The 13,537-nt window shown below is 46.8% G+C and overlaps 1 protein-coding gene across 1 annotated transcript in view; it reads left to right on the top strand.

Annotated features, from left to right (window-relative positions):
• The window catches only part of WASHC4 (WASH complex subunit 4), a 1,952,913-nt gene that overhangs the window by 485,413 nt on the left and 1,453,963 nt on the right, over positions 1 to 13,537 (top strand). The window contains exons 11-12 of the mRNA XM_044087827.1: positions 4,537 to 4,564; positions 10,405 to 10,419. Of these exons, the coding sequence (XP_043943762.1) occupies positions 4,537 to 4,564; positions 10,405 to 10,419 (43 nt within the window). The remainder of the gene's footprint in view (positions 1 to 4,536; positions 4,565 to 10,404; positions 10,420 to 13,537) is intronic.

Here is a 13,537-nt window from a genome sequence, read left to right as displayed (position 1 = left end):
GCTGTACGATTCTTCCCAATTAGTGTTTTCTATTCACCTTTTCTAGTTAATTTTCTTTCAGGCTATCTTACTTTCTTCTTGTTTGCTGACTTACAGGCAATGCACTTGGCAGTAATGGAATTTACTAAAACTGGCGGAGCTCCTGGCCCATGTTTTTCTGTTTCTTTGTTCACACTGGCTGTGCTTATACAGTTGCTAGAGCAACAGGGTCTGGTATATGCCTGCAAAGGATAGCATGACTGAGACTTTCTTCCATCAAGGAGGAGTTTGGGCAGGCCATACTGGACAACCCTTTTACAGAGGGAGCTCTTCATTGATCCATCTAGGAATTCCAGAAGAGGCAGCAGACCTTTATAACATTAGAGAGTATGTAATCCCAGTTAGATTCCATCTTTTTCCAGACCAGGACATCCTCAGTGCAGGAAAAAGCCACCTCCTAGACTGGTAAAAGCCTGTAATCATTAGTCATACCTCTGCCTTCTGCTTTGTTAGTGAAGTCTCCTAGAAGGGTGCCCCAATGGCAGAACAGCCACTGTCATGCCACTACAGCCCAACTGTACCATTGAGTGCATCATCGTTCAGGATTCACCAGTCTTGGAGGACCATCAGAAAGGAAAAGTGGTGTTAAAATGAGTATGGCTGGTAATGTCTTAGAGAACTGAGATCCTCCCCAACAAAAGGACTTTACATAGACATCTAACCTTTTCAACAGAACCCTTAGGACAGGTCATGATGTTGCTTCCCAGCTGTGACTTGGTGGTTATCCTCATTTAGAGTGAGTCCAAGGGCAAGAGTTTTACTTCTCTGTTTGCTTCTGTGAGAGATGCTTCTGCCCCATATTGAATTAGTGTTCTTCCATGTCACTGTTGCAGTATTCATAACCTAAGGGGTCTCCTGCCAATGATAGCTCAATATCCAGCCCGTATGCCAAAGCCTTTAGCACCTAAAGGCGACGTACATCACATGTATGCTCCCTGTGCAAGGTGTAGGGCATAAAGGTGATGTAAAGATGCACACACTCACAACTTCTTTGCTGCCAGTCTGAACTCCGTCATTGAACATCGGTCTGAACACCTTTCTTCTGTGTTGGTTACCGAGCCAATTTTTCAGATAAGTGCCCTGTTGGGGTTTCTCCTTATCTTCTTTTTTTTATTTAGTATTGGTTGGTTTCATGTCATCCAGAAAGGGAAGATGTCAGTGTGGGAGACAGATTCCCCATAAAGACAGTCACAACCTGTGTCTCATGTTTGGTTGTTTCCCACAACCATACGCAGTGTTCTGTCTGCCAAACTTTTGTCTTCAAAACCCTATGTAGTTGTCTTATCCATTTACCTTAAAAAACAGCATCTTTAGCTGTTTTCTGAAGGTGCTATGGCAGAGTCTTCCATCCCGAGAGTCAGCTGTCTGCCAAGATAAAGCCCAAAAACTTAGGTCTTATATGGCTGCTGTCCAACCTCCCCTGGATATCTCTCTCAAGGCTAGTGAAAGCCCATAGGGATTGTTCAGTGCTTGCTTCAGATTCCTCTGCTGTGACCCCATCAGCGGCCGACATGGATCCAACTTCTGACATGTCCTTTGAGGCTTTAGAGACATCTGCTCCAGATGTTGAGGGGGAACCTTGGTTGATTATATCCAAAGGACTGATGGGGATTCTGCAGATCTTAGTGAGGGAGTAGATGCCTACTACGCTTATTGAATGTTGTCAAGGGTGTTACCCTCCTAGGGGATTTCGTGTGGATTTCCCACAGGGGAAAAAAAAAAAAAAAAAAAATCGAGCATATTTCTCCTGCAGTTAAGAATTTCCAATGAGAACGGCAAGATTTTACTCTGGTTGTTTAATGCTTTAGTAGCTTTAAAACCTTCTCAAGGGGTGTCTGGGCCTCTCCTTCCCTGGTCTTCCACTCTTCTTAAAAGACCTAGGGAACTGGATTCCTCTGAGGATCAGGATTCTGGGGCAGAGTCCTTAGCCTACTCTTCTCAAATCCCGTCCCCCTTTGACTATGGTTCAGAGGAAGAGGATTCTATTATTCCAGATTCCCCTGTAGTGGAACTCTCCTTGGGACACTGTTGGCTTATAACACCTTTTCTGGATATCAGAAGCTTGAAAGCAGTCCCACTTTTAAAGAATTCCATCATTTGGCTTCTTCGGATAGTCTCCCAAGCCTTCTGCTTTTTGCTGTTCCCCTGTGCTGGCTGTCCTCCTGGATACCTTTTCAGCAGCTTCTATGGCCTGTGATTCTCAGCCCACTGCTCCTAAGATACCTGACAGATTTTACAAGGTGTGTGATGAATGTAAATTTCTGTATAAATGTCTTTTTGCTGATCCTTCTGTAGTGTCTGTCAGTTCTGACAAGCCCTCCAAGTTGTTGCCCTCTGCCAAGCAGCTTCCCTCAGACAATGATAGTAGGGCCATGGAGAGGCTAGGCAAGTAGGTTTATATACTGCAGCCACCTTATTCTTATAGGGCCCTTAACTACCAGACTCGTATAACCAGGTATGTTTTATCCCTCCATTCTCAGGTAATTTCCAGTCGTCTTTTGGCCCTTACTTCAGCTAAGAGAGTGTTTGAGCTTCAGGCTCTCATGGCTGCTCCCCCATTTTTAGTTTTTCACAGGGAGAGGGTATCTCTTCATACTAATCTTTCTTTTATGTCTAAGGTGGTCACTGAGTTGCCCCCTAATCAGTCTATTCATATTCTTTGCTTTTTTCCTTCTCTGCCGTTTGCCAATGAGACTGTTCTTCACACCTTGGATTTGCATAGACAGCTTAGAGATGATGATGTGTGGAAAAAACTAAAGTTAGTCACAAATCTGAGCAGCTTTTTGATGTTCATCGTGCATACAGCTGCAGTCATAACAGATGGGTTCTCCTGCCGTCAGGCGGGTCCTTGGTCGGCCGAATTCCAAAGTCTAGGTCCGGCATCGGTTGTCGTCGCTTCTTCCCTGACGTCAGTGCGACAGGGGTATAAAGGAACCAGCCAACGCCATTTTCTTCCGTCTTTCTTGCCACGCGGTGCCCGAAGCAGAAGCAGTTCACAAGTGCCGGTCGGCCAGCTCCTGAAATTACGAAAATTTTGAAACCGAAGTCTTCTTGAAAGCTAAGTACCCCGTTGGGGAAACTTTTCTTGCCTCAGACCGATGTCAGACAAAGTTAATAATTGTATTTCATGTGGGAAGCAAATACCGCATAAGGATTTCCATTCCCTCTGTATACCTTGTTTAGGCCCATACCACGACGTCTCGGTCTGTCGCTTTTGTGCTACATTCAACAAACGCACCATTAAGCGTCGGGCGGAGTTCGCCCAGCATTATTTTGGAAAAACATTTAACTATATTATGTCGTCGGATACTCCGACTCCAGTTTTGTCTAAAAAACGCAAAGATAAGGACTGACACACGAGGTCCGCGGCCTCTACCGACACCACGCCAAAGCTGACTGCACGTGGTCCGGTTCTCAGCGAGGCACCTACGCAGCCCCTGACTACCGACTACACTTCATTGGCGGTGTCTCCTGTGCACGAGGTCGCAGGCTCCTTGGCCCACACCCCGACTACAGATACCGAAGCCACTCTTGGTGTTGTACCTCAAAATGTGGACAGGTCTACCTTCACTCAAGGTGTCTTCAGACCTTCTTCTTCTTCTTTCTCCATCAAGGCTTTCACTAAGTCTAAAGCAGCCATGCACTCTAAGAGACAAGCTAAACAGGGCCCATCTCCAGGCCCCATGCCTAAAAAGCAGATGCTTAAAATGGCTGAGGATTTAATTACTCTTATCAGGGGCTATCAACCCCCACCGGACAAAAGGCCCAGAGTGGAGGAAGAATCCCCCTCCTCTGATCAGGGCTCCATTATTTCAGAGCACTCTGATGATCAGGAACATTCTTACTCCCCTTTTGAAGACTGATGCGGAGGAGTCCATTCCTTCTGTGTCCCCCCCCAGAGGATTACTCATTTGGGGAAACTTTGCATACTTTAAAGGAACACTTCCACTGGGAAGGCCAAGATTATTCAGATTCCAAGAAAAGGCTTAGGGAATTTCTCTTACTACCTCAGCACAGGCCTCTGGCTATACCTCCTATCTTGGACATCCTAGATGATGTTTACTCGGAGGCCTGCCTTAAACCGGACTCTCTGCCTCCAGCCCCAGTTAAGCCTGACAGGTACTACAGGGTTCCTGACTCGCACCAATTTCTATACAAAAGCCATGCTGCTGACCCAGAAACCATCTCACAGGGCCCCAAGGGAATTAAGGCATCCATTGCCTTCCGAGAGAGATTCCAGATCCTTAGAAAGGTGGGGAAAAAAGGTATATACCTCGGCTACCTTAACCATGAGGGCCTTAAACTGTCAGTTCCATATGCTAAAATACCAACAGTTTTTGTTATCACAATTGAAAAGTAAAATGTCACAACCTGAACAGCCAGACTTGAAGGAGTTGCAGGATTTGATGCATAGTGCAGAACAAGTGGGTAAGCCTACCTTACAATGTGGTTTTGATGCTCTAGAGGCCTCATGTAGAGCTGCTGTTACAGGATCAGTCATACGTAGACATGCCTGGCTCAAGGAGTAAACCTTGCCTGATCATGTCAAAGCTAAATTACTAGATGCCCCTCTTCAAAAGGATGTATTATTTGGTGCTAATGCTGAGGAGGTATTAAGAAAAATGGAGGAAAAGGCTAAATCAATGCAAACTGTGAAAGATTTTCTACAGGTACAACCCCCACGTTTCAGTAGAAATTGGCCTTCCAAAAATTGGTCCTTTCCAGCCACAGACAGACCCCAAAGAGGCAGATACAGGCGCCCGAGGGGCAGAGGACAATCCCAAGGATCCTTTAGAGGCAGATAATGGCAAGCTCCTACACAAAGAGGTGGTGAAGATAACTCGCAATCATTCCGAAAGCAAGCCCAATGACTTTCCCCTTTGCATGCCATGCAAGACTCAAATGGCAGCCCCCTTAGGAGGAAAGCTGGCATTATTTTCAAAGAATTGGCATATTGTCACAAAAGACAAATGGATCCTGGACATTATAAACAGAGGCTACAGATTCCATTTTCACACCCTTCCAAAAATGAGAGGCATGCCAAACCTGCCACACAATCAAAGGGCAGAGGCACAAAGGCAAATTACAGATCTCATAGACATGAAAGCTATTCAAGAGGTACCTACGCACGAACAAGGTCAAGGGTTTTATTCCAGGCTATTCCTGGTACCAAGGAAGGGAAAAGATTGGAGACCTATTTTGGACCTCTCCATCCTAAACACATTTCTACTGCACCAAAATTCAAGATGCTCACTCTACAGCAACTTCTTCCCATGCTGGGCAAGGAGTCTTGGCTGGTAACATTGGACCTCAAGGAGGCATACCTGCATGTACCAATCAGACAAAATTGCAGAAGATACCTCAGATTTCTTGCAGGTTCAACCCATTATCAATTCTCTGCATTGCCCTTTGGCTTATCTACTGCGCCCAGAGTATTCACGAAATGCCTGGCATCAGTAATTGCCTACTGCAGACTTCAAGGGATACAAATATACCCTTATTTGGACGACTGCCTGATCCAAGCAGACAGCAAGCACATTCTTCTGAAACATCTGGCTTGTGTAATAATGTTGTTGAGCTCTCTTGGATACACAGTCAACAAAAAGAAATCAAGGCTAATACCCTCTCGGAAGATAATTTTCCTGGGTGCCAACTTGGACACAAACACCCAGATGGCCTACCTCACGACAGAGAAGCAGGGGCAACTAACTCAATACTTCAGAGCACTAGCAAATTGCACCAGGCTGACTGCAAGGAAAATCCTGCAGGCTCTGGGATTCATGGCATCTTGCATCTTACTAATCCCATGTGCAAAGCTGCATATGAGGAAACTTCAGTGGTACCTGAAAAACATATGGTCTCAACACAGCCACAGTTTGGAAACAATAATACTACTAATTCCATGTCTGCAAAAGGAATTTCTGTGGTGGGCTCAAGCATGCCAAACAAACACAGGTCTTCCATTCAGCAAGCCTCAAGCAAATCAAGTCATCATAACAGACGCCTCGGACTGCGCCTGGGGGGCGCACATGACAGATTGGTGCATTCAGGGCAAATGGTCCCAAAAAGAAAAGCACCTTCACATCAATCAAAAGGAAATGCTAGCAGTAATAAATGCTATTATAGCTTTCAAGGACCTTCTGCAACCAGGTCAACTATTGATAAGAACAGACAACACCACAGTTATGTGGTACATGAACAAACAGGGAGGAACACATTCATACCCCCTATGCAGACTGGCCATGTCACTTTGGAACATGGCCATGGACTTACAAATCGAACTACAAGCACAGTACTTGCCAGGCAAGGAAAACACGCTGGCAGACAACCTAAGCAGAAATATGACAGATCCACACGAATGGAAGTTGCATCCAAATGTTTTTACAGAAATAATCCAAGCATGGGGAAGGCCAGACATAGATCTCTTTGCCTCCCACAAAAATCACCAATTGACAAAATTCTGCTCAAGGATTTTCCATCCAAAGGCCTGGAGAGTGGACGCTCTCTTTCAGTTGGACATCAATGACAGTTTATGCCTTCCCACCTCTTCCTCTGCTGCCCAAAGTTCTATTGAAAACCAGAGCAGACAGACCAAAGATGATTCTCATTGCTCCGGACTGGCCAAGACAACACTGGTACCCACTCCTGAGGAGCCTGACGCATTCCCCACCATGGACCCTGCCTCTAATGCCTCTTCTTCTGACTCAGCACAGCTTCAAAACTCTTCACAGCCAGCTAAAAACACTCAATCTAGCCACATGGAAGATTCCTTAGCATCACAACAGACCCTACTCTCCAAGGAGGTGCAGGATGTCATTTTGGAGGCCAGAAGGCCATCAACTAGAAAAGCTTACTCCGCAAAATGGAAACGGTTTTGTGTCTGGAATGAGAAAAAGGGCCAGGATCCTGATAAACTGAATTTACCTCAAATACTACAGTATTTAGCAGAGCTGCTAAGCAGTGGACTTTCATTCTCCTCCATCAAAATCCATGCCTCAGCCATTTCTGACCCTCTCTTAAGACAGTTCCTCAGAGGGGCTAAGAATCTTAAGACCCCCAAGAAAACAACCAATACCTGCTTGGGATCTCAATTTCATTCTGGAAAAACTGACCTTGCCTCCCTTTGAGCCAGCTGCCTCATCAGATTTGCAATATTTGTCCTGGAAAACAGCTTTCCTTCTGGCTATTACCTCAGCTCGTAGAGTTTCAGAACTACAAGCTCTCATGGCTGTGCAGCCTTTTATCATCTTCCATCAGGACAGAGTTTCCTTACGAACCAACCCGTCCTTTATGCCTAAAGTGGTATGCAGGGTAGCTTTGAATCAGGCCATACACTTACCTACCTTTTATCCTAATCCTCAAAACAAAGGGGAGAGATTACTACACTCCTTGGACAAACACAGACAACTACGTTATTATCTGGACAGAACAAAGCCTTTCAGAAAATCAGAACAGCTCTTTGTGTCCTATGCTGTAGGAGCTCAAGGAAAGCCAATTTCGAAACAGACAATCTCAAAATGGATAGCCCACTGCATACGCTTTTGCTATTCTTTCATGGCAAAACTGTACCTACGGGCATCAGATCTCACTCCACAAGGGCCACAGCTACCTCTGCAGCTTTCCTCAGAGGAGTTCCTACCAAAGATATTTTGGAAGCAGCCACTTGGAGTTCTGTGCATACCTTCTCCAAGCACTACCACCTACCATTATACTCCAAAACTAGAGCAGGCTTTGCCACTGCAGTCTTGCAGGGCATCCTGGCTCCTCCTAGTTCCACCTAGTGCCTACCACCCCTTTCTTAGCTTTGGGATTCTACGCATCTGTTATGACTGCAGCTGTATGCACGGTGAACATAGTACAGTTTTGTACCTACCATAAATGTAGATGTTCGAGTGCTAATACAGCTGCAGTCCAGGTTTTCTCCCTCCTTCCCCTCTTGGGACAGGCCTATAGGCTAACACATCCTCATACAACCTGATTGAGGTATTCATTTATGGTGTATTTGCTTGCAACTACTGTATTTTGATTATATTGCACTGCTTTATTACACAAATTTATGTATTGCCTTCCTTCTGGGGGCACCTGACATCTGGGGCAAGAAAAACTGAAGAAAATGGCGTCGGCTGGTTCCTTTATACCCCTGTTGCACTGACGTCAGGGAAGAAGCGACGACAACTGACGCCGGACCTAGACTTTGGAATTCGGCCGACCGAGGACCCGCCTGACAGCAGGAGAACCCATCTGTTATGACTGCAGCTGTATTAGCACTCGAACATCTACATTTATGGTAGGTACAAAACTGTACTTTTCCTTTCATCCCAGTCTTTGAGTTTAGCTGTTTCTAAGCAAACCATCTCTTCCTGGATTTCTAAGGCCATTTCTTTTTGTTATTCTTTTCGTGGTAAATACCTTTCCTCTTCAGTAAAGGCTCATTCTACCAGGGCTGTTGCCTTCTCTGGTGCTTTTTTCAAGGGGTTAGATACCAACTCCATCCTTGAAACTTCTACTTGGTCCTCTGTTCATACTTTCACTAAGCATTAGAAGCTGGATGTTATTCCCATTGGTAGAGCTGGCTTTGCCAGGGCTATCCTGCATGGGTTTCTGGAGGGCTCTTCATTGCTGTCCTCCTCCCAGGCTTCCTCTTGAGCTTTTATACCCTTCCTTAGGTTGAGTACTGCAACAGTGATATGGAAGGACATAGACAGTTGTGTAAAATCTTATTGTAACAGTAGTGTAAAATCTTACCATAACAGTCAATGCACTTCTCTTCACTGTTGCAGTATTTGCACCCTCCCTCCTGCCTCTTTTGCTCAAGCCTATTTTTCTTGCCTTCATAGCTGAGGGGCTCTATTCCTTTTTCTCCTTCTGGATGCACATTTTTCCTTGTTTCTAGGGACATTGTGTTCCTCATGGGGCTTTTTGCAGTTCTAAGTGTGGGCGTCCATACTTCACCTTTCTGCCCTATGCCTTTCATGAGGGGTGTATGTGTGAAGTACAGCACCTATATGTACTAAAAGCTTTGATGTTATGTTGTCCTTATCTTGCCTTTATTCTTACTTGGTGGGTTTGGAGCCGATACTCTGCTTCTACTCTGCTGTATCCTAAAGCTTGAGAGCTGGCACTGGCTCTAGGCTAGACCCCATCCCAACATGCCTAGCGAGAGTTACCCAGATCTCATTTGCTGCTTGAAGCTGTGGGATTGTCTGCGACTGGCTCAGGCTAAGTTGTACTTTTTCTTGTTATTTTTTGTCAAGAATCCTGATATTTTCTTAATTGTAGTATTCCTAGTAGTTAGGGGTTGATAACTGTTTAGGTACTTCATGTCTATCTTCCTATTTTTCGCTATATTTCGCTGTTTGTTGTTGAAGCCGTCATTTCCTTTTCTCAGGCCTACTAATCCCCCACAAATCCGTTTTAGTTAGAGGGTTCACTTCTTCCTTCCACCCCATTTTAGTTAGAGGGCTTCTTTCCCCCCGTCTTTTACTTTCCCTTTTTCAGGGGAGCTCGTTGTTTAAGTTCGAGACATCTCCCCGGTTGGAGGGGTTGCCGTTTAACTTAGAGACTCTCTTCCTTCCGTCCCTTGTTTCCCATCTGATAAAAAAAAAAAAAATTTTATATACACCTAGTCCTTTTGGCTGTTTCTTCTTCTACTACTGTCATTAATAATCATTGTGGTAGTTACTGGATTTATCAGACATGTCCAAGGAGTCAACTAAAGAATCCGAGCCCTCAGGATTCAAGAAATGTGATTCCTGCACTCAAAAGATGTCGTTGACCGATGGCCATACTAGCAGCCTGTACTGGGTCCTGCAGGAGTGGAAAAATAAGTTGATTCTGAGAGGGTTACTGAAAACACCTTACAAGGCATCTATGGAAGGGGATAAGGTAGGCAAATCAGATAGGCCGTCCAAAAAAGCATCTTCATCGGCTCCAAGCTCGGAACCGTCGAAGGCTCATGACAAACAAGTTTGTCAGATCTAAAGTCAGTCAGGTCCGACAAGACACAATCTCCTTCGGTTCCTCCAGTGTACTCAGAACCGACCAGGAGCCATACAAGAAACCGGTCTCCCTCCTTGGAGCCTGTATTCTCTATACCTGAGTCTCCTCTGCTCCATTCTGTGACAGGTAGTCACCTTTCGTCCACCCATTCCTCTCGATCTTCCAGGAGCCTCTCAGATGATGTGGAGAGGATGGTGAATAGGTTACTTAAGACTCCGGCCTTGGCAAATATTTTATCGAGCCCAACCCATATGGATGTGGAGCCAACTGTCCAACCTACTCTGTTGTCGATCCCTCCTTCGACTCATTGGAGTTTGGAGCCGGAGTGCATGGAAGTCATTGTGGTGGAACCAACAGACCCAAAAGCCACTGGTCACTCTGGTCCGTCTGCTCTGATCTCTTCAATACCACCTTCTGTCTAGGGATCTGGGGACCGATATTACCTCGTTGGCACCAGAGGGGAGAGCGGGATCTGACCCTTGTCGGTTCCTACTCTCCCACTCGGGGCTTCGGCGCAGGTGAGTTTGGCTCCTACATCAGTCTCAGAGCCATCACCCTTGGTGCGAGGGACATCTCTGGGCTCTTCGGAGCCGGAGACTCTCTTTGGCCGGGATCATGGTGCCTTTAAGGTGATGAAGAGTGTGCTGTCCTTCCAGACTGCTCCACCATCTGCTTCAGCTGCTCCATCCCCTTTGGTGCCGGTGTCTACCTCCACACCACCCCTCCATCCAAAATGTAGGAACCAATGCCCCAGGACGTCCCTTCCTTAAGGCGATCCCCCTCTTCCAAAACCTCCCCAGAGTACCCCTTTGAGGAGGTCCCTCAGAAGAGGACTTGTAAGAGGAAGCATATTGACTCCCCCAAGTATCTCACTTCAGACACAGATTTGGAGGACTCAGAAGGGTCCTCACGGTCCCCCTCGGGGGATGTCTCCTTTTCAGACATACTGGAAATCCTCAGGCAGAAGGGTGGCTGGACATCCATTTCCCCTTCTGAATTCGTATACCTGGAGGCTTTTGGATCCTGACTGTCCACCTCTTGGGTGTCTCCTCCTTTCGACCAGCTACTGGGGGTGGTCAATTGAAAGGTGTGGAGCTCTCTGGAATTTATGGAACCGGATCTGAGGAGGCCCAATAAATTTATCACAGCGCCAAAGGACAAGCTTTTCCTGTCTAAGGGGGTTCCAGTTGATGCTATGCTGGTTGCGGCAGCCACAAAGAAGGAATTAGCAGAAACTTCTTCGTCTGTCAATCCGCCGAACAAAGAGTCTCATATGATGGACAGGTACGGGAAGCGTGTGATGTAATGGGATCCTATCTCGCCTACATTCATGACAGATGGGTTCGGAGCCGATCCATCGGCTCCGACTCGGCAACTAATACACTAGCACGAAGTCTCTCATTGGCTGGGCTACTCCCTATCCCAGGATGCACTACACCTGCTTCCCCAGATCTCATTTGCTGCTTTACAAGCTGGACGTGGTCTCGACTTGGCTGGAGCTAAGTGGTTCTTTTTACCTTTATTGGTCTTTGACCTTGGGGTTTTTGTCATATATTAACCAAACAGCTGTTTTAACAGCTATTCTTTATACTATTTGTGACTTTTGAGTGCTTGAGTGTCTTCTGGTACTTTATTTTTTTCAGTCGGGCAAGGCCCGTTTAAGTTAGAGGGCCTTTGCCCTACCCTTGTGTACTATAATTTTAATTTCCCTTTGTGGTTAATTGTTTTTCGGGCCAAGCCCGTTTAAATTAGAGGGCTTTGGGCCGTTGGACTTGTTTTGTCTGTTTGTTTGTGAGGTAAATTTTTCCTAAGTGCTCGTGCCAGTGTGTCTCGCGCTTTTTTGTTATAGTGCTTACTTTTTGTGGTAAAGTCATACTTGTTGTAGGGCCTGTACTATGTCTAAAGAACAAAAGTCAGGTTTTAAAAAATGCACTCGGTGCAGTTATAAAATGTCCATAACAGACAGCCATTCAATCTGTGTTTATTGTTTGGGGCCGAAACATCTGCAAGAGACTTGTAGCGTATGTCATGCTTTTTCTGCTAGAGTTCTTCAAGAACGTAAGAACAAGCTGATATTGAAAGGGCTTATCAAACCTTCTTTTGAGGAAGCCTTAAATCCTCCTGTTGCTTCCAAAGAAAAGATCGTCGGCACCGACAAGTCCGTCGGAGCCGACTTCTAAAAGACAAAATTGACCTCTTCTTCCTCGGCTCCACTGACTTCGGGCCGAGGGTCGAGTCTGCCTCGATACCTCCTACTCGGCTCCATTGCCTTCGAGCCGCAAGTTGGAGTATCGAGAGGTGAATCACCTCCATCGGTTCCAATGGCTTCGGAGCCGGTGGAAGTGTGCAGCTCAGACTCTTCCCCCTCGGCTCCGAAGAAGGCTCCTTCGGTGCCGATGGTGGTCCATGATGTGGTGAAGTCGGCGCCGATAGTTTTGGAGCCGTATCGGAGCCGGTCCCCTTCTCTCTCGGAGCCGAGAAGAAAGTCTTCTCGAGTGTCTACCTCCTCTAAATCCTCGAGACTGTCAGATTCGGACCTGGATAGGGTTTTACAGAGGCTATTCCAGTCTCCAGTGTTTACTAAAATGGTCTCGGCTCCAGCACAGTTTGCTTCGGAGCCGATCCCCCCTCCAACACATTTGATTCCTCCTCCAACCTCTTCGGAGCCATTGGAGCCGGTGGTGGTGGAGCAATGTGGAGCCATACGGTCGGAGCAGAGACCCCTTACAGGCCTCTCGACTCCGACTGTGCTTCCTACCCTGTTCTCCGGTTCAGGGTTTGGTACTGTGACCTCTTCAGCCGGGCCCGAGGGGAATACTTTGGGATTGGGTGCTTCGGTGCCTAGTCTTCCTCTCGGAGCATCGGCTGCTGGAATTCCCAGTGCCATCGTGGCCTCTAGACCAGTGACCTCTTTGGATTCTGGAGGTCTGGCCTTTGAGGCCATGAGGAGCGCGCTGGCCATGCCTTTGCCGGTTCAACAAGTTTCTACCTCACCGTCCCTAGATTTGGAGACTGGTGCCTCTGTTGTGTTACAGCCCCCCGGCAGCGGGGCCCCAGAGCCTGAGGATACCCCCATCGGAGGTTCCCTTCTTCCTGGTGGTCCGTCCGAAACTGCTTCGGACGAACCCCCACGGAAGAAATTGTGTAAGAGGAAACACGTAGACTCCCAAGATGAGTCTATTACATCGGATACTGACCTCGATGACGCAGAAGGGTCCCCCAAATCATCTTCGGATGATATCTCCTTCTCAGATATCTTGGAGATTCTGAGACAGAGAGGTGACTGGCAAGCCAAAACCCCTTCAGCTGAGGAGTCAGTCTTCCTCAAGGCCTTGGGGCCCAGCCTTCCTCCTCCTGGGTGTCTCCACCCTTCGATGAACACCTTGATTTGGTTTCTCGAAGGGTGTGGGAACACCCTGATTCTGTGGAACCTGTGCCTGCGAGGCCCAATAAATTTTTGTCAGCCCCCCCCCAGAAGGAGTTTCTCACAAAGGGTGTG

Source organism: Protopterus annectens, chromosome 11.part0, assembly GCF_019279795.1.
Source record: "Protopterus annectens isolate FY-2018-M chromosome 11.part0, PAN1.0, whole genome shotgun sequence".
NCBI classification, from domain to species: Eukaryota; Metazoa; Chordata; order Ceratodontiformes; family Protopteridae; genus Protopterus; species Protopterus annectens.
The sequence above is the reverse complement of the archived record's forward strand: the minus strand, read 5'-3'. Positions and strand labels throughout refer to the sequence as shown.